Source organism: Lepidochelys kempii, chromosome 1, assembly GCF_965140285.1.
Source record: "Lepidochelys kempii isolate rLepKem1 chromosome 1, rLepKem1.hap1, whole genome shotgun sequence".
Taxonomy (NCBI): domain Eukaryota; kingdom Metazoa; phylum Chordata; order Testudines; family Cheloniidae; genus Lepidochelys; species Lepidochelys kempii.
Window position 1 is genome coordinate 64131614 of NC_136380.1, and position 27612 is coordinate 64159225.

General features: G+C 41.1%; 2 protein-coding genes across 8 annotated transcripts in view; one reads left to right on the forward strand and one right to left on the reverse strand.

Annotated features, from left to right (window-relative positions):
* The window catches only part of MTRF1 (mitochondrial translation release factor 1), a 28059-nt gene extending 27177 nt beyond the window's left edge, over positions 1-882 (forward strand). For all 5 annotated transcript variants that reach the window (XM_073345976.1, XM_073345947.2, XM_073345938.2 and 2 more), the window contains one exon: positions 640-882. In XM_073345976.1, the coding sequence (XP_073202077.1) occupies positions 640-759 (120 nt within the window). In that variant the 3' untranslated portion in view covers positions 760-882. The remainder of the gene's footprint in view (positions 1-639) is intronic.
* A 2891-nt stretch (positions 883-3773) lies between these two features.
* Positions 3774-27612, reverse strand: part of WBP4 (WW domain binding protein 4) — a 45492-nt gene continuing 21653 nt past the window's right edge. Inside the window, exons 8-16 of one of the 3 annotated variants that reach the window (XM_073346010.1) lie at positions 21794-21960; positions 20500-20711; positions 16956-18365; positions 12854-12909; positions 12431-12466; positions 12255-12301; positions 10322-10400; positions 9070-9233; positions 3774-4272 (exon numbers count right to left, since the gene is read on the reverse strand). In XM_073346010.1, the coding sequence (XP_073202111.1) occupies positions 18158-18365; positions 20500-20711; positions 21794-21960 (587 nt within the window). In that variant the 3' untranslated portion in view covers positions 3774-4272; positions 9070-9233; positions 10322-10400; ... (2 more) ...; positions 12854-12909; positions 16956-18157. Of the gene's footprint in view, positions 4273-9069; positions 9234-10321; positions 10401-12254; positions 12302-12386; positions 12467-12853; positions 12910-16955; positions 18366-20499; positions 20712-21793; positions 21961-27612 lie in introns of all 3 variants that reach the window. The other 2 variants (XM_073345982.1, XM_073345990.1) reach the window with 2 other exon arrangements.

Below are 27612 nucleotides of genomic sequence, written 5' to 3' on the forward strand. Positions count from 1 at the left end.
CCTTAGAGAACACAGATCCCTGCCCTTGAATATTTACAATATGTTAAGATGTGACATACAAGTGAGGATCATTACAAAAATAACAGTGTGGGGGAGAATTAGACAAGGTTCAATAAATAAGATCTCATGACAATTTAGATTATTTACTTGTTCATCTTATTTTTTAGGATCCTGTTCTGATACCTTTACTCACATTGAATAGTCCCGTACTCCAGAAATTGTCCAATTGAAGTCAATGGAAATTTTTGTGAGTAAGGTGCAACTCAGCATGAGTAAAAGTACCAGAATTTGGTCATTATTCATTACAATATCCTACATCCCATCCATTCTTGCTAGATTAATTAACTTCTTTTAGGCAATGGGGTTTGACAGATACAAGATGTTGCCAGTATTTCCTTTTGTTATTGCCAAGAAGATGCTTTGTAACCGTACGCTGTTCTTCAGCAGCATGCCTTCGACTGACTCATTTACACCACCCAAAACTGATGTCACACCAGGGGAGTAATGCAAAATTGATGGGTTGATGCATAAAGATCAGGATTCATGCAAATATTATTCCAGGAATTTTTCTTGATTGATCAGCATTCAAAAAATGCTGGTCTGTACTAATCATTAATGCTTCTCTCTTTCATTTTATAGGAATTTCTCTGTGGTGAGGGGGCACTGGATGAGCTAATCAACAGGTTGTTGGAATCTGCAGAGATGGAAGCCCTAATTGAACATTTAGAAAACTTTAAATCTTTAGAAGGAGGAGGCTAATATAGGTCTTGTACTAAATACAACACCAGTCCTTGTAATTCTGTAGAACAATAAAATGGAAGTATTTGTTAGATGGCAGATGTTGATAAAATCTGTCTTTCTTTCCCATATTCTGTGGTCAAATATGAAGTTGTATTTTTTTTTAAATGGTGCAACATGGCTTCTGAAAATATTCGCATATCAGCTTTGTTTTTGTTATTTTTGTGTAGAATTTAGTACTAGTGAAAGGTGCCAGCCTAAGAGCAAACTGAAATCTTCAGTTTATCCACAGAACAGTGCAGGATCCCCTGGGCAGGATCCTCTGGGAGGCTAATATGATGGGGAAAGTAGTTCAGGAGTGCTGGTTGTATTTTAAGAAGCCTTAATGAGGGCGCAGGAACAAACCATCCCGATGTGCAGAAAGAATAGCAAATATGGCAGGCGAGCAGCTTGGCTTAACAGAGAAATCTTCGGTGGGCTTAAACACAAAAAGGAAGCTTACAAGAAGTGGAAACTTGGAAAGATGACTAGGGAGGAGTATAAAAATATTGTTCGAGCATGCAAGGGTGTAATCAGGAAGGCCAAAGCACAACTGGGGTTGCAGCTAGCAAGGGATGTGAAGGGTAACAAGAAGGATTTCTACAGGTATGTTAGCAACAAGAAGGTGGTCAGGGAAAGTTGGGGACCCTTACTGAATGGGGGAGGCAACCTAATGACAAACTATGTGAAAAAAGCTGAAGCACTCAATGCTTTTTTTGCCGCGGTCTTCACAGACAAGGTCAGCTCCCAAACTGCTGCTCTGGGCAGCACAGTATGGGGAGGAGGTGAGCAGCTCTCCCTGGTGAAAGAACAGGTTAAGGACTATTTAGAAAAGCTGGACATGCACAAGTCCATGGGGCCAGATCTAATGCATCCGAGGGTGCTGAGGGAGTTGGCTGATGTGATTGCAGAGCTATTGGCCATTATCTGTGAAAACTCATGGTGATCGGGGGAGGCCCCGGATGATTGGAAAAAGGCAAGTATAGTGCCCATCTTTAAAAAAGGAAAGAAGGTGAATCCGGGGAACTACAAACTGGTCAGCCTCACCTCAGTCCCTGGAAAAATCATGGAGCTGGTCCTCAAGGAATCAATTCTGAAGCACTTAGAGGACAGGAAAGTGATCAGGAACAGTCAGCATGGATTCACCAAGGGCAAGTCATGCCTGACTAATCTAATTGCCTTCTGTGACGAGATAACTGGCTCTGTGGATGAAGGGAAAGCAGTGGACGTGTTGTTCCTTGACTTTAGCAAAGCTTTTGACACAGTCTCCCACGGAATTCTTGCCAGCAAGTTAAAGAAGTATGGGCTGGATGAATGGACTATAAAGTGGATAGAAAGCTGGCTAGATCATTGGTCTCAACGGGTAGTGATCAATGGCTCAATGTCTAGTTGGTAGCCAGTATCAAGTGGAGTGCCCCAGGGGTCTGTCCTGGGGCCGGTTTTGTTCAATATCTTCATTAATGATCTGGATGATGGGAAGGATTGCACCCTCAGCAAGTTCACGGATGACACTAAGCTGGGGGGAGAGGGAGATAAACTGGAGGGTAGGGACAGGGTCTGGAGTGACCTAGACAAATTGGAGGATTGGACTAAAAGAAATCTGATGAGGTTCAACAAGGACAAGTACAGAGTCCTGCACTTAGGATGGAAGAATCCCATGCACAGGTTACAGGGGACCAACTGGCTAAGTGGCAGTTCTGCAGAAAAGGACCTGGGGATTACAGTGGATGAGAAGCTGGATATGAGTCGACAGTGTTTTGCCAAGAAGGATAACGGCATATTTGGCTGCATTAGTTGGAGCATTGCCAGCAGATGGAGGGAAGTGATTATTCCCCTCTATTCAACACTGGTGAGGCCACATCTGGAGTACTGCGCCAATATTGGGCCCCTTGCTACAGAAGGGATGTGGACAAATTTGGAGAGAGTCCAGTGGAGGGCAACAAAAATGATTAGGGAGCTGGGGCACATGACTTACAAGGAGAGGCTGAGGGAACTGGGCTTAAGGACTAGATAACCTCCTGAAGTGTCTTCCAACCCTAATCTTCTATGCTAGGCAATGCAGGTTTCCTCTCAGGGTGTCTCGAACCTTGATGAAGAAGGAGTCAGAGTGCAGGTTCGTTTCTATGCCTGTTCAGTCCTGGGCCCCTTTGCTCTGTAATTCCATTTGTGGAGGTGGCTTTGCAATCTAGAAGTGTCCCAAGAGAATAGGGCTGAGACCACCACCAACTTCCAGTCACTACTGACTGGGGTTAAACCAGTAATAAACAGCTCATCTACGCATGCCATGACAGCCAGCCTCCCAGGCCGACTGACAGATTTGGGCTTGCAGTAGTGCTCTACAGATAGCTTTGTAGACAATGCTTTGAAGTCGCAGCTTGGCCTGGAGCTCAGGCTCTGAAGCGCACCCTCCTCCCTCGGCTTCTGACCTGAGCTCCAGCCCAAGCTGCAACTTCAAAGCACTGACTACACAGCTATTTTTAGAGCGCTAGAGAGAGCCCTGGAAGCCTGAGTCTGTAAACCTGGCATGGGAGGCTCACTCCTGTGGGCTGTGTAGACCTATACCTGAAGGCTCTGATCCAGCCCGTTCCCCTAAATTCATTCTATAGTAAATTCAGTACTTCTTAACATGGGCCCAGATCATCCCCTCTCAAATTAAAACCCCTGGCAGGAGCTGTAGGAATGGAAACCTCTTCAAGCTCTCCCCTGCCTCCTAAGATATCCACACATCATCCCATCAAGGGGTGGGGCAGGGCACTCACTCTGCCCCCCCCAAAATACCCAAAACCTGGAAGATTGCTAGGAAGCCATGGAAGGCCAAGGCTACCAGTGTGGCAGACCTTGTCTCTGACCATCAGGTGGGCCCTCTTCCTCGGTACTTTGGCGATGTGGCTTTCTACACAATTCATAATCTATCTGGAAACAGTATTCAAAGAGAATAAAGGAAAATCCAACAAATTCACAAATAATTTGATCAGCTCTAGTATGTGTGTGTCAGCTCAGGTGGGAATAAGAGGTTTTAAAAAAAATAACACAAATTACTTCACCAATTAATTACACAGCTTCAGCAACATACAAGGTTTTCTTAGAAGGTGGGTATTTCATCATATTACATTCCAGTTCCAGAATTAATTAGTTAAACCTTATAAAGTACTCAAAGATAAAAAGCTCTATCAGAGTGCTAAAAAACAATAACCCGAAGCCTCACTTCTAGTGTGTACGTGCACGAGAGATTTACTCCGCAGTGTTTCAACTGCAGCACCTTAGGGATACTTGCGACTAAGTTGGTTAATTTTCTTAAGCCCTTCCTTGTTGTTGATCGTTTTGTGCACGGTGATGAGAAAAGGGAAAGCAGAAGGGAGTTCCACTCTGCTGCTTAACTTCTGATGTCCCCAGTGCAGGCACTGAAGTTTATCAGCCAGGTCCTTTCTTCCAGCCTGCTCCAGGGCATCCTGAAGGATCTTTGTCTTGTTAAGTTTATTCCATGATCGTTCATACCTGCATTTGTCACATCAAACATTACAGCATCGTGATCAGTCAATATAAGATATACGTCATCCCCATTTGTACTTGAAGTGCACCAACTGCTATGCCAGGTTTCAGAGTAGCAGCCGTGTTCGTCCGTATTTGCAAAAAGAAAAGGAGGACTTGTGGCACCTTAGAGACTAACACATTTATTTGAGCATAAGCATGAGCATCCGATGAAGTGAGCTGTAGCTCACGAAAGCTTATGCTCAAATAAATTTGTTAGTCTCTAAGGTGCCACAAGTCCTCCTTTTCTAACTGCTATGCCATATTTTATAAAAATGTATTTATTTACCGCCCCCCAACAGAAAAGATACTGTTTGAGGCCTTATTTTCCTTCTAACATCTACTGCCATCCTAGGATTACAATGGAGATAAGAGCAGGGACACTGTAGCAGAAAGTAGTCTAAGCTCCTGGGTCTGCACTTCCAGTAAGAAAATCAACACTGGTGGAGCTATACCCGTTGTGAATTACTGGTCCTAATTTCCCATGGCCAACATTTGCAAAACTGGGTACCCTAAATTTAAGGTCTTTGGTCCACATTTAAGTACTTAAAACAGGGCGTGATTGTCCATAGTGCTGAGCAACCAGCAACTCCCATTGACTTTAATAGAAGCTGCTGGATGCTCAGCACTTGCAAAAATCATCACTACCAAGAAATAGTCCTCAGATGGATGTTATTCTAAACCTACTTATGGGAGTGGTATTAATGACAAACCACAATGTTAAAAGGGAAAGAAAAGTGCCTTTTATAATGGGAGGAAATACACCCCAGAGAGAATACAGTTGCTCATTGTATCCCTGTAGAACAAAGCAGGTACAGATTAAACCAAAGTACTATACTGTACAGTAATCCTTATTGCCTTATAGTTTGAAGTTTGCCTGTAAAATAAAAATTGTAACAAACAAATCAAATACCTGCTTTACCTCTCACTTTCTTCAATACTCATGACTGTGTATAATCCCGACCTGGTACTTTGGTATAACAATGGTAATCATTATTAGGCAATACTTTTTCAGAGATTCCAAGTCCAGAAGGGACCATTGTGATCATGACCTTCTGTATAACACAGGCCACAGAACTCTCCCCCCAAAATTTTTAGAGCTTCTTTTTAGAAAAACATCCAACCTTGATTTGAAAATTGTTAGTGACAGAGAATCCACCATGACCTCTGGTAAATTGTTCCAATGGTCAGTTACCCTCACTGTCAAAATTTATGCCTGATTTCCAGTCTGAATTTGTCTAGCCTCAACTTCCAGCCATTGGATTGTGTTATAACTCACTCTGTTGAAGAGGCCATTATTAAATATTTGTTTCTCATATAGATACTTCTGGACTGCAATCAAGTCACTCCTTAACCGTCTCTTTGTTAAGCTAAATAGATTGAGCTCTTTGGGTATGTTTACACTGCAATAAAACACCCATGGCTAGCCCAGGTCAGTTGACAAAGGCTCTCAAGGTTTGGGCTGTGGAGCTATAAAACTGCAGCACAGAAGTTTGGGTGGGCTGGATCTTGGGCTCTGCAGGGTCCCAGAGCTTGGGCTCCAGCCCAAGCCCAAACAGCTGACACGGGCCAGCCATGGGTGTTTTATTCCAGAGTAGACATACTCTTGGATTCTATCATAAGGCATGTTTTCTAATCCTTTACTCATTCTTGTGGCTCTTCTCCAAACCCTCTTCAATTTATCAACACCTATCTTGAATTGTGGCATGAACTGGGGACAGTATTCCAGCACCACTCGCACCATTAACAGATACAGAGATAAAATAACCTATCTACTCTTACTGGAGATTCCCATTTATGCATCACATGATCGCAGTAGCTTTTTCGGCCACCGTATGACATTTAGAGCTCATGTTCAGCTCATTATCCTCCATGACCCCCAAATTTTTTTTCAGAGTCACTGTTCCCCAGGACAGAGTCCCCCATTCTGTATGTATGGCCTACATTCTTTGTTCCTAGATGTATTCATTTACATTTAGCCATATTAAAATGCATATTGTTTGCCCCCCACTTACCAAGTGATTCAGATCACTTTAAAACAGTGACTTGTCCTCTTCATTATTTACCACTCCCCCAATTTTTGTGCCATCTGCAAACTTTATCAGTTATGATATTATGTTTTCTTCCAGGTCATGGACAAAAATATTAATAGCATAGGGCCAAGAACCAAACCCTGCAGGACCACACTGAAAACAGAACCCCTTGATGATGATTCCTTGTTTAGAGTTACATTTTGAGACTTATTAGTTTTTAATCCATTTAATGTGTGCCATGGTAATTTTATATCATTCTAGTTTTTTAATCAAAATGCCATGTGTTACTAAGTCAACCACATTACCGAAGTCTGAGTATATATCATCAATACTATTAACTTTATCAACCAAACTTGTAATCTCACCAAAAAAAAGTATCAAGTTTTTGACAGGATCTATTTTCCATAAACCCATATTGCATTAATTACATTACCCTCCTCTAATTCTTTATTAATTGAGTCCCATATCAGTCGCACCACTATCTTGCCCGGGGCTGATATCAGGCTAATAGTCCTATAATTATCTTCCCACTTTCACTCCTGTTGATTCACAGATCTTCACTCTCTCTTGTGAATCTAAAAGCAAAATACCTATTTCTGGTCTCTGGTTCTGGTCTTTGGGTTATTCAGTCTGCTGTTGTATTTCAGTCCCAGTGAAATGCACCATAACAAAGCTAATCAAATTCTAAATATCCATCCAAAACTTCTATTTGTTCACTTTTTATTTCCTATCCCTCTCTTTTCCTTTCTGCCTCTTTCTCTTTCCGCCACTCTTCTCTCCTAGGTATCTGAAAGTTAGTACGATGATGCACTGCTATGGTGAACATACTAGACCAGATTAAGTGCCACTGAGACAGAGACCTATGTTGGGTTTATAGTCAGCTGTGTGTTCTCTTCCCCAGCTAGAAGCTCTGTTGGCTGTTGTGCAGATGGGGACTATAGACCTGTCTTGTCACCATCTTTTCTTACCTGTTTTGGAGCAGGTGGGGTTGTGTCTAGTTATGGGCAGTAGCAGGGAGCAGTTCTTGCACCCAGGATTTCAGAGACTGCCTGGGGGAAGGAATTGTTGGTGCAACAGGAGACACTTGCAGCCTCAAGCAAGGGCCAGACACAAACTGCCTCATTTGAGATTGTTTGAATTAACATACAATACAAAAGGGGTCATAGCACTCAATATTACAGAGGTATCCAGGAAGGTGGCCTTAGCAATAAGGATTATTTCAGTGACTGCAAAAATCTAATATATTGAAAATATCCACCAAATTGCTTTGTGTGGCTAGTTGATTGGACAGGGATTAGAGGTCATCTCAACAGTTTGCTTAATATCTGATTCATCCATGGGTGTGTAAGAATACAAAGCTAGCGATATTGTATTTGTACATGGTTATGCTTTAACCTCTTTTGGGCAGGCACCCTGTTATTTGTCTGGCACAGTTTACCTCCTATTCAGCAATAAGCACATTTAGATTGCTACAGAAACAATAATAAAGGTGGAGAAATGAATAATAAATAACTTTAAAGAGAGGAATTTGTTCATGCTGCACACAACTCAACTGTCTCATCTGTACGCTGAGAACATTTCTATCTCCTCTTGGACATGCCGAAGTTTTGCTGCTACAATTCTAACAAACTTTAATGAATATTTTGACATTGTGTCTGTATCAAAGTATGAACTCCACTTTGTATTATGTATTGAACATATCTATACTTTTTGGTGGGCAGCCTATTTACTGCATACCATACAGCTGCCCTACCTGGAAAAGGTAGTGGATGCCTCATTGAAGAACTATCACTGAGAAGCTATCAAGGCTGCTGTCTAAGGTGACTGAATTTTATTATATCAACTACTGGTCCTACCCAGGGTTCAAGTTTTTTCTACACAGGCGGGGCAAGCATGACTGGGGGAGGGAGCTGGATCTTCCCCGTGGAACATATGGCACAGGAGCGACTTACTTAAGAGCAATGTTCGCTCTGTGCTGGAGGACTGACCATTGCCACATGTAAGAAGGACGTGAAGGAGAAAGAATGCAGGAGGAACTCTACCCAGCCTCAAACACTGCTGACAAACCTGGGACTCACAGATGCTGTAAGATCAAACCGGGGGAGGGTGTGTTTCGGCAGTTGTTATCTTGTTTTCAAAAATCTGTAAATCTTGAGTAGGTTAAGTGTAAAGTGACTCTGATTAAGAAATTCCTTTGCTAAGTCTGTGTTTCTAGCATTCTTGCCAATCTGTCCCAGCAAATGGATTAAAATAGAAGCTCAGAGTGACCACAGCATAGGTGGGATTCTGGGGGAGCATGTGTGGGTAGGGGACTGAGAGGTCTGACGCTGGTTTCAGGATTTAGGGCAGCTGGGCGTCAGTCTGCCACATGCTGAAGAAGGGTGCCAGATGAGATCTGAACCTGAGTGTGTGCTCTTTAGTCCCAGAACTAGAAACAGTGACGAGACTCTACCCAGACAGAGTTAGCTTGGAAGCACATGGGACCCAACAAGTGGGTTTACTTGCAACAGACTGCTGACCATACAGAAGAATAGTGGGTCAGGTTGTGACAAGTATCATATAAACATTTCTTTTGAATGAGATAAAAAAAATAGGAATAAGCTAAAAGTAGCCCCATAGGTCAGGGCTATCTTAACTGTAGGATGTGGATGAAAGTATAAAATGATTAATACAACTATTTATTTGAAAGAATGAGGGACTTTGCACTCCTCTCTCAGCTTGAGCTACTTACCAGCATTCCAGCATTTTCTGTGCTTGAGTCTTCTTCTCTGAGCTAGCTGAGTGAAACTGGGTTATTTCTGCTCTGCTGAATCCCAGCTCATTAGCAACAATTGTCCACTCAAAACCCAGCTGCTTACCCAGTTCTTGTACTGATTTCAGGTTAATCACAGCATCCTAGTAGTCAAACAAATTCACATTGTTTAACGTATTGAACGCAAAACTAAAAATTGAGGAAAACTAGCTAGTGGGTAGTACTGCTGAAAATGATTTGGGGGGTATAATGGATCACAAATTGAATATGAGTCAACAATGTGATGCAGTTGTGAAAAAAGCTAATATCATTCTAGCGTATATTAACAGGAGTGTCATATGGAAGACATGTGAGGTAACTGTCCCACTCTACTTGGCAGTGGTGAGGCCTCAGCTGGAGTACTGTGTCCAATTCTGAGTGCCACACTTTAAAAAAGATGTGGACATTCTGGAGACAGTCTGGAGGAGAGGAACAAAAACTATAAAAGGTTTAGAAAACCTGATCTATGAGGGAAGGTTAATGAAACTGGGCAGGTTTAGTCTTGAGAAAAGAAGACTGAGGGGGGACCTAATAACAGTCTTCAAATATATTAAAGGCTATTATAAAGAGGATGGTGATCAATTGTTTTTCATGTCCACTGAAAACGGGCAAGAAATAATCAAATTTGCAGCAAGGGAGATTTAGGTTAAACATTAGAAAAAACTTTCCAACTGTCAGGGTAGTTAAGTACTGGAATAGGCCTCCAAAAGGGGCTGTGGAATCTCCATCATTGGAGGTTTTCAAGAACAATGCGATGGACTAGATGGTCTCGATATCCTTTCCTGCATTACATTTCTATGATCCTATGACATATACGTATTGAAGTAAAGAATGGATCATCTTTTTGTTATGTGTATGGTGCCTAGCACAGTGGGGTCCTGGTCCGTGACTAGTGTTCCTATGTGTAACCACACAAATAACAGTAATAAAAAGCCTGGAGGGATTTATATACACATAATATATCGGCAAATAGATGTGCACAAATACTACATATTTGGTGGTGGTACATATTTGATAAAAGGTGGAATCATGCAGTAAAATGCATTTATAATGCAGCTTTGGATATGTCTACACTGGAGCTGGAGGCATAATTTTGGCTTCTTTGAAACACTTCCGGAGAATATGCCATGCGACAAAAACAAACAAATAAAACCACCCCTTTATCTGAAGATTAAGTGTACATTTTGTTTACCTCTTGGGCTTTATTTGGCATTTTTAATGTAGATTCCACTTGAACATCTGGCAAAACTTCTTTACTTTCTATGTAGCAGCTATCATTGGGATGGCAATAAGAAAGATAAGTATTTTCAACTAGATATAATGCAATAGTATTTTTCACAGAAATTATATTTCACAAATTACTTTCCAAAAGTATCAATACTAATAGTTCTTACATGCCTATGGCATTTACTGTTTAAACAGCATCAGCTCCTCTAACTGCCCTGGAAAAGCCAAGAGATGCAAATGAGCAGTAGATTATACTCCACAGGTCCTGTCACAGAGGGGTGTCAATTCTTCTGGGCTCTCTTTATTGCTGTTGAAATCCAGGTCTGTCCTGAACTGTGATGGGGAAAATCAAGGGGAATGCTTTGTGGAGGAGGCCGTGGTATCAAAACCTAAGGGTGCCTTCATGCAGGCTACTGGCCCATCTGATGGCTCAGGGATACTTCTCAGGTGAAAGCTGATCAGCTGTTCACCCCATCAGATCTGGGCAGGAAATAAGAGACGGCAGAGTCCTTTTCTTGTGCCCACGTTTCCTGACCTTGCTGTTCCACCACCTCTTTACAGCTCTAATGGAACACTGTGATTTTCCGAGCCAGGTCCCCCAACATTTCATTGATACTAAATGCTTGAGATGATACATGAAAATTAAAACCAAAACAAACGCTGCTGTCCACATACTTATGCATGTGCAAATTAGAGCCCAGTACGAAATCAACGTGAACATGTAATACGACTATACATTCGTTTTTATGCACATTCCCTATTTTTGGTTGTGTGCGAACAGGCACTTTCCCACACTGCTCTGCGCGCTATATGGAGTCCAAACTGACCTTTCCTGGGGTTTGGCTTTACTGACAGAAATCAATTAACAATAAGATCACAGAAAATCCTGCTTAAGCTGTCTCCCCTCAGCCCACTCCCTGGAACCTCTGTTCCACAGAGTCACTCCCGTTTCCTTTGTATCTATGTTGGAATAATGAGGCATATGCCTCAATGACTCAGCTTTCTCAGCAGGGTCAACACATGCTAACAGGTTGAGGATGTTTTAGGCAAATGCTGCCAGTTTATTACTGTGTGCATATCGGGAGCATAGTTTTGAAAATGTAGCTCCTCGTACACAGCTTTTCTCTGTGGTTTACACCCCAGCAGGCAGAGGCAGAACACTTCTTTCAGTAGGCTGAGAATTCATAAAGGGAATCTTTCATGAGGATACGTTGTCCAGAGCCTCTGGCTGCTGTGTCGGGTATTCCCATGTCCATATTTTAATGAAACATGAATTTTAATCATTCTGATCCTATTTCCTTCTTCCCCTGACTTCTAGAACAGGACAATATTCCTTTTGTAGCCTAGCAACATATTCCTAAATGAATCAGCAGGAATCGCTGTAAGATGTGCTAAAGTCTATGACTTCTCATGTGTCTAAGTATGACAGTACTTTCACAGCATTGCTAAATTATATATACATTTCTGATGTGCATGGGTTAAACATAAGTTTAGGAAGAAATACTAGAAAAACCAGTAAGCATAACAGAGTGACAGGCAAGACAGTGGAAATACAGATTTTTTTTCTAGACCAGTATAAAAATATCACTCTTAATAAAAATTCAGCCTTCATTTAGTCACTTGTAAAATATATCAGCAAAGTTCTCAGTGATCCTGCAGCTATGAATGAATTCAGTCACTTGGAAAACCAACAAGTTATTCTTATTAACCATATTACAAAAATGAAGCTTGTTTCTTTGACTTAAGTCTCTGTTAATCAGTGTCTTTAGTATTTTTAGGATTATGAATGTTTCCTGAAGTAGAAATAAATACAGTTAATTCCCAGAAATAGCCTCCCCCCTCCCCAATCATGATAAACCAAATTTCATAACCAGCAAAACTGTTCGCTTGGCCATTACCTTATTTTTTCTGTCCTCCTTATGCAGCTGAACAGTGGCTCTGCTTTCTGGAAAAGAAATTCCCAAACAAGTTTACAACAGGATTTTCTTGTTCAAAGAAACTTGATAAAAATATTTGCTTGTATTACCCACCTTTTTAAAAATCTTAACCTTAATGTTTCTAAGTTGTTTCTCACCCAGATCAATAACTGTGAAGACCACTTTATGATAATCTGTTAAATGAAAAACAGCCTTTCCAATATATACTTTGGATGTTGCTAAGTAGTAACTACAACAAACCCCAACTGCATTCTGTTAAAAATTTAAAAATTAACAATTTTAACCCAAGGTCATTTGTTACTTGTGACTGTTGCACTGGGTAAAGCAATTTCTATTAATTGCTGAACGCACTACTGGAAGACGCTCAGATACTATGGTGATGAACATGGTATAAGAACTTAGATAGAACAGAATTTCATATAAACAGTTCTGTAGTAACACACTTCTTTTAGTTTATATTTACCATTATCCTCAGATTTAATGGAAGATGTGTGTCTAAATCTCTTATGCTGCCTTAAAAATCTTTAACAATATGAATAAGAGTATCAGCAATTGCTTACCTCTTAATCTTTATTCAGCATTTTCAGGTCTGCTCCACTTCAGCAGCTGGCAATTTCTGTACTTGGAATGGAGGAGTTATAAAATGAGAATGGTCAGTTGGCCTGGCAAATAATGAATTTTAAAAAAAACAAACACGTAATTTCTAACAGTTCTATTGTTCCCCACTGTGTATCCATTTAAACACTTGACTGCAAATAAACTGTAAAGCTGGCATGTATAATTTTGGCACATACAAAAAACATTATTATAGAGACTATTTCTACACTGACAAGTACAAATTTGATACCGGTTTGATTTGATACAAGTTTCATACCATTTTCTGGAAATTGTGATTGGCAACTACATGTGTCAACTCCAATTTGTTGAGGTTACTACTTTATTTACAATACAATATTACTTTATTTTGTACAGCAACTTTCATACAAACTATATCCCAAAATGTTTTACACAGCTAGGTTATATAATCACAGAAAGAAATAATACAATTCAAACATTAAAGAGCAGGTAGAGGGAAAGAGGAATTATGAGGTAGATACAAGGGAGCAGACAAAGAGTTTGAGATAGAAACACAGGAAGGCAGATGGCAGGAGCTATAAAGGTGAAGGCTCTTTACCAACTGTAATGAGACTGTGTGAAAGGACACAGGGGCAGTGAGTCTAATGGAAGAAATGGGTATGGGAGCAGATGTGCTAAGACAGACCAAGTCCATGTCAGGTTTTAAACATAAGGAGTCACATTGTGGGGTAAATCCATAGTAACGCCTTTGATTTTAGTGAACTTCAAAGATTAACTGCAATTAAGTTATTCTGGATTTATACCAGCGTAACTAACTGAGTTAAATTTGTCTCAAGGAGGGAAAATTGTGAACTGGATCAAAGAGTACCTTGAAATCAATCCTGAAATGACTAGAAAGTTGTTTGTAAATACATGTAATTTGGTTGTGCTTCTTGTATTCATGAGGCAGGCCTGGCAGGAGCATACTGCATCTGCTGGAGTCTGAAGAGCTGGGAACTAACACAGTCAAGCTGAGAGGAAATGAAGGCATCAGTGGGTATTTTCCAGTAGTAAGGGTTAGGGTAAAGATGTACATTGGTATTGTGGCATATTTGGTGGTGCATATATTTGCACAAATGGGAGACACTGGAGAAGACAGTTCTAGGTCAAGGGTGACACCGATTATTTGAATAATGGTAGCAAAGGGCAGGTGCTTAGTTGAAAGAGGAAATAAAGGAGATTCTCCCTTTCTTAGAAGCCAAATAATATTAAAATGTGGTCCCTCAAAATTACTTTTACAGAATAAAACGGAGACTTGAAGACTCATGGGGTTAGTGAGAATTTAAAAAATTAAAATTAAAATTTTAAAAAATTTTAATCAGTTTGAATCTAACTCAGGTTGCGACCAGAGGTAGATTTGACCAAACCCCTAAATCTGAACAGTATAATTGGATTTGAGTTTGCAGGGCCATAAGGTGTCAAATACAAACAGTGAACACAACTACTGCTCAAAATGGAAAAGTGTGGATTTCAAACAAATTGAGGTGTTCAGACCTCAGGGTGTAGACTCAAACTCCTGTCAGGTAGTCGCAAAGTGAAAAGTCGGTGGTCTCAGTGCAGTTCCTGGCAGACAGGTTTCCACGTAAAGCCAAACCACAAATAAATAGTGTTATGTTAACATCTAAAGACCCCAACCAAGATCAGGCCCTATTGTGCTAGGCACTGTATAAATATATAGTAAGAGACAGTCCTAGTCCGAAAAGCTTATTGTCTAACTAGACTAAGCAGACAAAAGGTGGAAAGGGAAATAAAAATATAGTAGTGAATGGTCTTTCTTAAGGTCACAGAGCCAGACAGTAGCAAAACCTGGGTCTGAAATCAGATCTCCTGAGTCCCATTCCAGTGCTGTGGATATTGGATCACAGCACCTTTCTCTTTCTACAATAATCATTGCTGCACAATAGTGCTAATAGAGTGCATGACTCTGTACAAACCAAGGAAGATATGGTTCCTGCCCCAAGGAGCTTACAATCTAGGCAGATAAACAATACAATTCAGATACAAAATGTACTGGGAGATGAGAAAACTGACTGATCAGAAAACACCGCAGGTTTCTTTTTAAACATAAAACATTTCTTTGACAAATTAACATTAATAGGACTTGCTAAAGAAGTGCAATTTAAAAAAGGATTAGAACATACAGAGCATAACTAGTTACCATAAAATCCCCTCGGGTGCTGAGTGCCAAAGGCATGAGAGTTTGGGAAGAGAGGTGATCAGCGCATATGTAGTAAATATGCCCTGGAGTATCAGTATCCCTAGCTAATTCTTAGATGAGGTAAAACTTCTGTATGTGATCAGAAAATATTTAGTTTAGGTATGCAACAGGAAATAGCTGCCAAAATGCTGGAGCATGGTCCAAAGGCAACAATGCCTATTTAAATATGAAGCTTCTCATGCTTCGCCAGAAGCTGGGAATGGGCGACAGGGGATGGATCACTTTCTGATTTCCTGTTCTGTTAATTTCCTTTGGGGCACCTGGCATTGGTCACTGTCGGAAGACAGGATACTGGGTTATATGGACCTTTGGTCTGACCCAGTATGGCCATTCTGATGTTCTTAGAGCCCAGATTACACTTTAAAAAGACACAATACCGACAATAATTATGAATGTGCTTTTTGGGAAGGAACTTAAATGATGCATTTCAGATGAAGTAGAAAGTAAGTTTTAGAAACCACACTTACTGTCATACAAATGTGCCTAATGAAAGTGGCCATACTGATCCTAATCCAACTTTACCGTGACTCTCACCTCATGTTGGCTTAGTTTGTAAATTTTACTTCTGATGGAACAATTTGTGAATTTTTAATAAGTTATGGGGTAGAGGCTTTTCAACTTGTCTTCTTTAGTAGCCATTACATACAAAATCAGAAGAACCACCAGGCAGAAAAGAGACTGTCAGTGGTGAATAAAGAAAACCTCTGATCCTTTTTCACACTAAAAAAACCAAGTGTTTGGATTTTTTAAAAGATTTATCTATTAAACTCAGCATATTGAAATGTCTTTGATTTTTGGTTGCCTTTTTTCAGGAGCAAGGAACAAAAGTTTTAACCATTTTAACTTCTCATTTTAAGATTTTTTTGTTTAAACAACATACAGCTATAGTTAGACATTTTCTACATAATCACACCAATTCAGGTGTTCTAGGCCACTACCTCCATAGTACTTTTCCTTATTGGTCATGTGAGCGATGAATAAATGTAACCATTACTTGACCTATGACCACAAGACCATTCAGAGCATCCTGAAAAGTTGCTCCTATGTGGGCTGGTCTCTGAGTGGACACTAAACAGCTCCTTGAAATTTCTCACAGCGTGGCAGGTACCACAATAAACAAACACAAGCAGCACACAAGGGGCTGAATCTGTAATCATTTAATTCCTCTCTGCATCCACAGAAAATATCACAGAGCTCAAAAAAAAAAAAAATCACACTCCCTATTGTAATTTACAGTCAAGGTCCCCAATCCTGCACTCTTTGGGTTTGTCTACACATCACTGCCGTACAGACTTGTTTGAAAGAGGCTAAGTTAACGTGAGCTGGGTATCTCCTAATTCATGCCAGCAGAATTCACACAGGGAAGTGACAGCACAACACGCTACTGCATGCTGCAATTCATACCCCCTGTAGGCTGAACTGCAGGGCCACAAAGACATTGCCATTCCTCAAGTAAAATGCTCATTGAATCAATGGGTGTTTTGCCAGAGTAAAGAAATGCAGGGGGCAAGAACTTATAAAGTACATCACATTGTATCTGGGCCCAGAAATACTTCATAGCTTGTACGCTTGCTCTATAATTGTCTGAGACTCTCTCTAGTGAGGTACTCATGATTTTAAAAGTGGCATCACTACACATTATGAACCCACAGTAACTCTTCATTAGAAAGTCCATGAGCACCCAGTGGATCACAGCCAACAATCTGGGAAGCACGATGTATAGCCATCTTCTTTTGCAGTCTGTGGACCTTTGAAGATGCTAAACACAGACCACGCTATCATCTGAAAAAATAGAAATCAACTCCATTTGTGAATTTTAGAACACTAACCTTAAGAAAGTGTTTAATCATTTACGTCATGGACTCCAAGCTGCAGCTTTCTGTGACAGTCCTGCAATCAATTATGTCCATCATCCTTCTGTTTTACTCTCCCAACATACGTCCACATGTTGGGATCACTATATACTTGGTCCCTTCCGGATTCTATGATCAGTAATCTGGCACTGTGTAGCTAGGCAGTGCACTCATCTGAACAATTCACACAAGCAACAGCCACTAAAATAGTGTCGTGCATTGGATCATGACTCCAACTTTGAAGGACTTGTTCATGAAACTAGTGTGTGACCATTCCTGACTTGCAAGGAAACAGACAAAGAAAACATGGAGAGAAGAAAGAAAATAAATGTTCCTCCAAGTAACTGGAGAAAAAATCATGGACACACAAATATATAGTAAAAAACACAATGGGGAAGATACCATAGAAAGAGGTGTGACACAGAGATGGGACTTACCATGGTATCATGAAAAACAGATTAATCAGAACAAGGTTTGAATCTCTGTATACTTGCAATATATTTATCATGTATGTACTTGCTTTCCATGAATCCAAGTTAGAAAACTTGACTGAGATTTTCAAAAGTTTTTAAACTCGCTTTTGAAATAAATGGCATCTGTGTGGCTCACTCCCCTACCTTTCTTTTGAAAATCTCAAGCTATGCTTGCGGTGGGTTGCACTTGCATCACCTTCAATTTTGTAACCATTAAATCAAAGCATATTTGCTGGAAGGCCACTCTGCTTATACCATATTGGGTCTTAATTCTACTTTCTAGTACATGGGTACTAGTGGACTGCCACTTATCCACTCCTTGTGTTCACTCACATGCTCTGTACCATATTTCTCCAAGTTATGCATGAATGTATTCCTATATATCTAGGAGAGGAATCAAAATCTTATATATTATATTGTATTTTAAGTAGCACACACTGAGCAAATTGAATTCAGATAACAGGGTTAAATAAAAAATAAATGCATTTACACCACTGCATAAATTGTGCAATTATCCGTTCAGAAAACAAAATATAATCACATTAACATAAAAATAAAAAATTTATTACAATCCATGGTCAATACATTTTTGAATACCATAAATTCTTAATTTCTAACCAACATTTTCTCAAAAAAAGCTTGTTTAAAATAGTAACTTTTGACCCTCGCTAGTTTAAACAGCATCTACAATGCTTTGTTAAATTATTACTGATCAGTTGGTCTTTGTCGTAAATTTCTTGATTTTCCATTTTCAAATTTTCTCTTTTTGAAGATCGGCACCTCTTCTGTCAGGTCTCCAAGGGAGGTGACTGTTTTTTCTTTAAATATCATTTTTGCATCCTCTGGAACCTGGAGCACTGGCAGAGGGAGATAGTCACTCTCTGTACTGGGAAGCTCTAAGTCCACTTTTTCACTAGGAGAGGAGATAAAAAAATAATGGCTAGATGACAGAACAAGAATGGCACCACAGATGGCAGACAGCACTTTTATTTTCATAGCGGCCTGACAAAATTGTTAGGAAATTTTATAATCTTGGACAAGTTTACTTGCCCATCCTCATCATGACCATGATAATCTGGCATTAAAATAAATATTGTATTTTCCCTGGGTGAGCTGGCAAATAGCAAACTAAAGCCCCAATCCTGCAAACACTCAAGCATGTAAGTATTTTGCTCATGTAATTCCTAGAACAGTCTACATTGTTATTCATGTGTAAAGTTAAGCAGGTGCTTAAGTGTTTGCAGGATCAACATCAAAGGGCACAATCTTTTGGTACATGATTAGGGAGTTTTGCAATGTACACAGGATCAGGTCACATGAGCTTGACTTTGAACAGTGGACAAGCAGCTACACCCACCATTGAAGTCAACCAGAGCTGCAGGTAACCAGCAGTCCTCAGGATAAGACCTTAAACCTAACAACTAAGAAATATAAAGGTTTGAGTTGCAATCATCAGCTGCCACTGTTTCTGTATTGTTCCACACAGTTCCAGCTTTCCCCACTAAACTGTAAGCCCTTGGAGACAAAAAAACTGTAATTAGTTTGGTACAGCTTTCCTGCTGCACAGCCTCAAAGATGTTATATCCATAATAAATAAGGCTACAATTTAGTCCCAGGTATTTTTAGTAAGAGTCATGGACAGGTCATGGGCAATAAACAAAAAACCACAGCCCATGACCTGTCCATGACTTGTGCTATATACCCCTGACTAAATCTTAGCTAGCGGGTGAGGAGGGGGGTGCTTCTCTGGTAGGTAGGGGTGGGCCGCTGCTCTAGGGAGATGGGGGGATGCTGCTCTGGCAATGGGGGACCTGGGGCCAGCAGCATCAACTGCTGGGGGCCACCGAGCAGCTGCTGCTTTGGCTGCCCCCAGGGCCTCCCACCTGCCACTGCTTCTGTTGTCCCTGGGGCCAGCTGCCTGGGGCCGCCCAAGCAGCAGTCAGTGCTGCTGGCTCTGGGGGCCACTGCAGCAGTGCCGGTGCAGCTGGCTACGGAGCCGCTCCAGCACCAGCAGGTGTGGCTGTCCCCAGGACCACCTAAGCAGCTGGCCCCCAGGCCACTGCAGAAGTCACGGAGAATGCATGCATGCATAAATAAATGTCATTACACTAAAAAAAAAAAATAAATAAATATCAGAAGAGTCACTTTATTCCATGGGCTCTGTCATAACAGGATTAAAAAGAACCCAGTAGTCTTGACTCCCAATTGCCTTGCTCTAAGTACCAAATTCCCATATGTTTGAGGATGACACAAGCAATTTGTAGCAACTAGTAAATCTGTTTACTACTAATATTGAAAGATATTTTTGTACTAATAATAAGTGACTATTTTTACTCTAGTAAAATGCACTATTTTAATTCATTTATAAAAAGATCATATGGGAAACTCAAACAACAACAGCTATCTGAAAAGCTCAAGCTCCATTTCTAGCTGCCTGTGGAGAAGCAACATGGGAAGGCTCGACCATGTCCTCCAATACATGAGTCCACATGGTCATGTTTTAGCTAATGAATGTGTAAGCAAGCAGAATAACTGATTTTACTAGTTATGTAGCAATCCGTGTAGCAGGATTTAACCTATAATTTACAGAGAGAGAGAGAGACAGAGAGTTCAACAAGCATCATCTGCTTCTCTTATCAAATATTACTCAATTTTAGGAAATATATACACAGAGCCAAATTTTTAAAGGTGAAAAAATTGTATGCATGCCAATTTGCATTCACACCCAGAATGCGACCTACAAAACTACACTTAAAAATCTGGCCCATGGCATCTGAATGCTAAATCCATTGAAAACCACCATCACCAGCAATTTGGTAAATTTACCCTGTGATTATAATGAACTTCAGCATTAAAAAAGAATGAAAATTACTTTTTAAATACTCACCATGGGTAAAATCCTTAAATCTTTACTCAGGCTCAACTCCCATTGACTTGAGTGTTAATATTGCCCGAGTGAGGAATTCAGGTTTTGGCCCTATAGATAGGGCTCTGGAACAGCAAGGTGACAGACATCTGATAAATACTTATGGTAAATGGACACTTACTATGGGTCTTCCTTTTCTGTAACTTCCTCCCAGTTACCATAAGGGTTTGTCTTTTTAGATACATTGTGGGAGGTAGCTTGTGGAACTGACGGGGCCTCATCCTGAGCAACATCAGTTTCTTGTTTAACTTCCTGCCACTCTCCATAAGGGCTTATCTTTTTAACTTTTGGGGGTTTCTCTTCCTCTGTTTCGTCATCGCTGTCTCTTTTCATCTAAGGAGGAAAACACCCCACTTTCAGCAAAAATGCCGAAATGAAACAACAGAATATTGCTCTTTTTCACATCTATTATTTATACTTCTCAACCAAGGAAAACCAAAAGCAATAAAGAAACAATATTTTAGTAGAATTTTAATATTTTTTGCCACAAGCGTCTTACTTCATTCAGAAAGAGACAGTCATTCAATACACACACAAGAAAAACAATCATTAGAACAAGCTATAGTTAAAAGTTCCCATCTCACACAGCTGAAAATGAGTGGAGTACCACATAGAAATTTGTTTTGTAAATGTGTATCATATATATATATATATATGCTTTTAATTTTTTTTTTAATTAAATGTTCTTTGCATACTTTCTTATGGATAACATTTGGTAGAACTTTGACTAGTTTTGCACACAGTGGGGAAGAAAATTGGAATAATACCGTAAAGCATTTGTATCTGGGTATTTTCACATTTTAAATGAAAACAGTATCTTGGGAAGCCCAAGTTGCTGTTTCTGGACTCAAAATAAAAGGCACTGGAAAAATTTTATCTACCCACACCTAAAATTACAGCCCTCATTGTGAACTTTAGTATGAAGACATAACATCTAGTTTTGACACTACCTTTATCCTACTGTTGGTCTTGACAGACAATTAATGGGAAAGCCTGTAAGTGTCAAATTTTCAGACAACAGCCATGATCTTGTAGTGTCCCACTGTAAGCAGATACCTTTGAAGAATATGGGCCAAAAATTATAGCCCTATATTGAAGTCAATATCAATCTGAGGATCATCTACTTGGGAGGCCAATGCCCTTCCTTGGAAACCATGAGCACCTCTAGCTACATCCAAGTCACCTACATTGAAGAGTCTACCTTCCATGGTGTAACAGGGCTGCTGATGTGCCAATAGATGACCAGTTATTTATTTTGCTTTTCAAGCACTATGAAGTGCTAATTCTTACCGATGTCAATAAGGTTTAACCTAACTACAATAAATATAGACACCCAAAAAGATGAAATCACTTTATTCCGGAACATTAATATTGTACATAAAGTAAATCTGATGGAAAAAAAAAAACCAACTTACCTTTAAGTGTGTTTTTGGCTTTTGTACCTCACTTTTATTACCACCCATCTCAGCATCTGATTCAGATCTCTTTGAATCTGCTGTGGTATGTTCTTCAGGATGATTGTCATCTTTATTGCTCTCATACGAAGGTGAAACAAAACCATCAGGCTTCTTCCACGTTGATACTGTTCAACATATTTGGACAGTCACATTATTCATGTTTTAATTCTGACCTTACACGAGCTCCACTTTGACAACATTAGCCTTAAGCAGTACCATGTGCTCGATGTGAAAAATGCAGTAAAGAATTTAGCATATGCCCTTCCACTTTTCTTTTTTTCTCGTGTTTTCTTTCTAGACTTCTCAAAATTACTTTTTCAATGTTTTATTTTTAAACACAAGTTTCATGACAGTTCCACTCAACTTATGACAAGACTTGCTGTATCCTGTCCTTTACTATGCATTTGTTCTTTTCCTTAAAGTAGAAATACTTCAATTAAACCTGTCCAACCTACTATACATTATTTACTTTTCATAACATTATTTCTCCTTTCAGATTGGATAATTTAACTATAACAACCCTAATAATGGGTTAGGATTCTTTGGCGTGTAACTGTGAACATAATGAACACAGCTATAACACACTGTTCCCCACTACAAAAATACCTTTGACCATGCATTCGCCATCTCTTGCATTCATTACTGTAACATAGTCAGATATGGTGTCCCAGCCCTCCCCACAGATTTTAAAGCCAGCATCCCTATCTGCAGACTGAAAGTCTGTTGGTTTCCTCAGTGCTAGCTGACTCAATAGAATACAGTAGAACTAAGGCTCTTTAATTAAACAGCAGTGTTTACATATCCAAACCTGGTTTATTGGAAGTCCCTCAAACAGCTGAGGGACATGACCTTATTTTCAATTAAACAATGATGTTCCAGTAAACTTCTTGACTGAGGTGGTGTGATGGATGTATCCATCATATTGAAAATCCCAATGTCATCACTTAATTGCTTTAAATGCACTGCTTTTAATAAAATGTTCCACTATTAAGTTAAAAACCAAGTAATTTCCAGCATTCATTTGAAGAGTTGGCAATTAGCTGAAGAGTTTGCATAGACAGATTCTATTTGACTAGCCAAATCAGTTTTATAACATTGGAAAGCACACTCAAAAAATTATTTGAAAGGAACACTCAAATTAATAAAAACTATCATACTTTTGACATTTTCATATTTTAGACATATTAATTAAAAACAGTTAACAAATGCACTTCTAAGATTTATTATCTTCAAAGAGCAAAAGCTTTCTTATTTAGATGTGTTGTAATGACATCTGGTGGCCTTCAAAGCTCTTAACAAAACAGAGCTTTTGTTGACAATGTCCCTTCTTTAGAACACAGGGTTAACTAAGAGGACATGTACTCCAAGAGAGTTAAATTGCACTGAAAATTAAAATCACAAATATTTGTCTGATGGTCACAGTGAATGGTAACTCAAAATCCGACAGGTATAAAATAAGACCAAGCAAAATAGTTACAAAGAAGTTGTTCAAGGTTACACATCTATGTAGAACTGTCAAAAGCAACAAAACACAAATGATAAAATACAAACTGGAATTTAAAAGAGAACACTGACAAATGACCTGCAAACAAACCTACAAAACCCCCAAACCAAAACCCATCTTTTTGCATATTTATGTCACATAAAGGCCTGGGAAGAGTTATTTTTCTGCTTCCTTAGAAATATCAAGACTGCCAAGTCTGATTTTCCCTGTTTTTTCTGGAGAACGTCAGTAGTCTCAGATGTTGTCTTTTCTATGCTCTGAAGATTTAAGTGAAGGGCAGGTTCTTTAATCATTTGGAAAGAATTTATTTCTCCAAAATGTTGATTAGTTATCACAGTTAAATAGGTGTTAACAACAAACAAATAAAAAGTGAAGAGTTTTTACAAGAAATTGACTAAAATCACTAAAATCACTTTCCTTAACTTTCATTCTTTTGGCATTATTTCACTAGTTCTCCATCCTAGAATTTTTTCAAGCCTAGACTAGTGCTGAATTTCTAATATGAAGGAAAAACAACAACAAAAGAAGAAACAAAGCCATCCTTTCAAATCTTCTTAATACATCATAATGAATGAAAAGAAGGATGCAGCTCCATCTTTTTTGCAGGTGAAGAAGGGTTTTTAAGTTAGATTGCTTAAACCTCTTTATTTCCACGTATTTAACTCAAAATTCTGACATGCAAGGAAAAAAGTTCTCTGTTAAAGATTCAAACTAGCATAGGCACAGACTCCGTGGGTGCTCCAGGGCTGGAGCACTCACAGAGAAAAAATGGTGGCTTCTGAGCACGCACCGGCAGCCCCCTGATCAGCTCCCCCCCGCCACAGACTGCCTCCTGCCTGCAGGCCCCATGGATCAGTGTCTCCCCCTCCCCCAGTGCCTCCCACCTGCCACGAACAGCTGTTTCGCAGTATGCAGGCAGGAGGCTCTGGGAGGAAGAGTGAGGACATGGCACGCTTGGGTGGAGCAGGGGTGAGAAAAGGTGGGGCAGGGGTCGGGCTTTGGAAGAAGGGATGGAGTTTAGGCGGCGTCTGGGGCAGAGCCGGGGCTTGAGCACCCCCTGGCACTTTGGAAATTTGGCACCTGTGCAAACTAGCGCTGTCAATTAATCACAGTTAACGCCTGTGGTTAATTGAAAGCAAAATTCACGAGTTAATTTTTTTAACGTGTTAATCACATGCCTGTTGGCGGGGCAGAAGGCATCAGCAGCGGGGAGGGCGGGGGTGCTGAAGCCTCCACCCGCAGCTCCATGGGCAGTGGAGGGGCTGAAGCAGCTCTAGCCTGCAGCTTCCCCGGCAGCAAGGGGGCTGGAGCCCTACGCCCCGAACCCTGAGAACAGCTGAAGTTCCAAGCCCCGAACTGGGCTGAAGCCCTGCGCCATGCCCCGAGAAGGGCTGAAGCTCTGAGACCTGTGGGAGTAGAAACCCTGAGCCCTGAGCCCCAAGGGGAGCTAAAGCCCTGAGCTGGGCTGAAGCCCAGAGCCCACAGCCCTAACCATATATTTGAAAGTATAGAAAACCCCAAAAATTTAAATAAATGGTATTTTAATATTGTTTAACAGTGTAATTAAAACTGTGATTGGTGTATTGTGGCACTAAGGAATTAGAGAGTTTTCAGAAGATGGGGTGTTTTTTGATTAGGCCCTGTTGCGAAGTGATGACTCACCAGCACGGCACCTCCTGCTGGTCATCCAGGGAATTAGCTCTTTTCCAGCATACGGAGCACCCTCCGTAGGCCGGTGTCTCGTCTGCCGCTGGCCCCGTGTCCCTCCTGGACCCCGGTGCCCTTTGCTCTAGACTTCTGCCCACCACAGTACCCCACACTCTGGGTCTCCCCAGGGTCTTGCCTCAGTGGCTACTGCCAGTCATCATCTAGCCCCCACTCACTGGGGCAGACTGCAGTCTGTCATGGCCACTCATCATTGGCAAGGAGCTGTCTCTGCCTATTCCCAGGCTGTACCTCTGCAGACCCAGTACCTTTGTAGGCCTTCACCAAGGCTTGCAGCCTGGAGGTTTACCTGGCTGAAGCTCCCCAGCTCTCTTTGCCCTTTTCCCCAGCACTGCTCTGCTTCAGATACCTTGCTCCCAGGCAGCTAGCCCTTCCCACTCCAGGACTAAAGTGAGACTCCTTCAGCTCCTGGCCCCCAGCCCTCTTATCAGGGCCAGCTGACCCTTAATTGAGCTGGCCACACCTGTGGTCAGCTACTCACTCAGGTGCTTTCACTCCTTTTCTGAGCTACAGCCCTCTCCAAGGCTGCTTTCAACCCCTGTCCTCCAGGAGTGGGGCAGCCGCCCCACTACCGGCCCCTTGCCCTCTTGGTAGTATTCCCCTTTTGGGATAGGGTATTGGCTGTCCCATTTCTGATTCCCGGGTGATAGGTGATAATGAAATCGATCTGAGAGAAAGATAATGCCCACCTGAGCTATCTTTGGTTCAAGGCTTGAGCCTTCCACAGATATTCAAGGTTCTTAAGGTCAGAAAAGACTTGCACTGGGTGTCGGGCTCCCTCGAGGTGATGGTGCCAGTATTCCAAGACTAATTTAATTGTGAGTAGTTCCTTAACTATTATCTTATAATTCCATTCTTCAGGGGTGAGTTTTCAGGAGTAGTTAGTACAGGGGTGCAACACGTGCTGTGAGCCTCTGAGACAGTATGGCCCCGATGGTTACATTGGAGGCATGGCTTCCACTATGAATGCCTGGGCTGAGTCCGGGTGTGCAAGTAGCAGAGAAGTGGTGAAAGCAGCCTTGAGCTGTTTGAAAGCATGGCAAGCTTCACGTGTCCAAACAAATTTGATGGCCTTGCAGAGTAGGTTGGTTATGGGGGCTATTTACCTTCAGAAACCTGTAATGAACAGTTGGCAAAATTTGCAAAGCCCAGAAGAACTGTAACTCCCGGAGAGAATAGGGCACTGCCCAATTGCGGATGTCCTTTACCTTTTGGGGGTCCATCTTGACTCCTTCTGGGGAAATGATTCTGTGGAGGGCTGGTCAAAGGTACATTTTTCCAATGTCACAAAAAGGCCAGGCTTCTGCAGTCTTTTCAGGATGGAATGAATGTGCTAACAAATCTGCTCAGGGTTATCTGAAAACACAAGTATGTCATTGAGATGGATGATTACATACTGGTCCAGGATGTCTCAAAATACGTTGTTCATGAAGTGTTGAAAGGTTGCAGGAGCATCTGTCAGCCTGAATGGCATTACTAAATATTTGAAGTACCCATAGCAGGGTCTGAAAGGCAATCTTCCATTAAACTCCTGCCCTGATGCACACTAGGTTGTAAGCACCCCAGAAGTCCAGTTTGGTGAAAATTCTGGCAGACCACACATGACCTAGTAACTCTGATATTAAGGGCAGGGAATACTAGTTTTGGACCACCTCCTGGTTTAGGGCCCAATAGTCTACAGAAAGGCTTAGCATTCCGTCTTTTTTCTTAATGAAAAGGACCGAAGCCCTTGCTGGGAAGGTGAAGTGCTGGATGAAGCCCTTGGCCAGGTTTTCCTGGAAGCACACACAAAAGGCTGCCAGTTCTAGTTTGGACGTCACATAAATATGTCCATAAGGGACCTTTGCCCCAGGCTGCAGGTCTATGGGGCAGTTGTTGTCCTGGTGCACAGGTAGCGTGTCTGCATTTTTCTTTTCAAAAATATCTGCATAATCCCAATACTCTTCAGAGAGATGGGAATTCAGGCTTGGAAGTCACTCCTGGTTAGCCGCCACCATCTTGGATTCCCCCACAGGTGCTGTCGTTTCCAATTGGCTACAGGAAATGGGGACTGGAGGCTTGAAGCCAGCTGCACGCAGGCAGACTCTTCCGCAGTATTCCCAGGGAAAGCTGACCCTTTTTTCTAGCCAGGAGATGCAAGAGTCGTGCTGCTCCAACCAGGTGATGCCAAGAATTAGGAGGCAGTGCAGAGATGAAAGGTTGCAGAGTTGAAAGGTTCACACTGAACTGTAGCACTTCCCAATGGGCCAGGATTACTGCCTCTAGGGGTTCTGTTTTCTGCGTTACTGGTCCTGGGGACAGGATGGATCCATCTATTGCCTCTACAAGGACTGATGTAGGCTTTAAACAGAGAGGGATTTGTAGTGCTCAAGCAGCTTTATCGTCTACGATGTTACTGGTAGCCCTGGAGTCAATCAGGGCCCACTAAGGGGGAATCACTTTGGCCGCATTCATGGTATGTAACTTTACTCATACTTGGAAGTGTGGGGAGGACCTGCATGTCCTGGATCAAGTTTCTCTTGAGGACTGGGCAGCAGTTCCAGAGCCC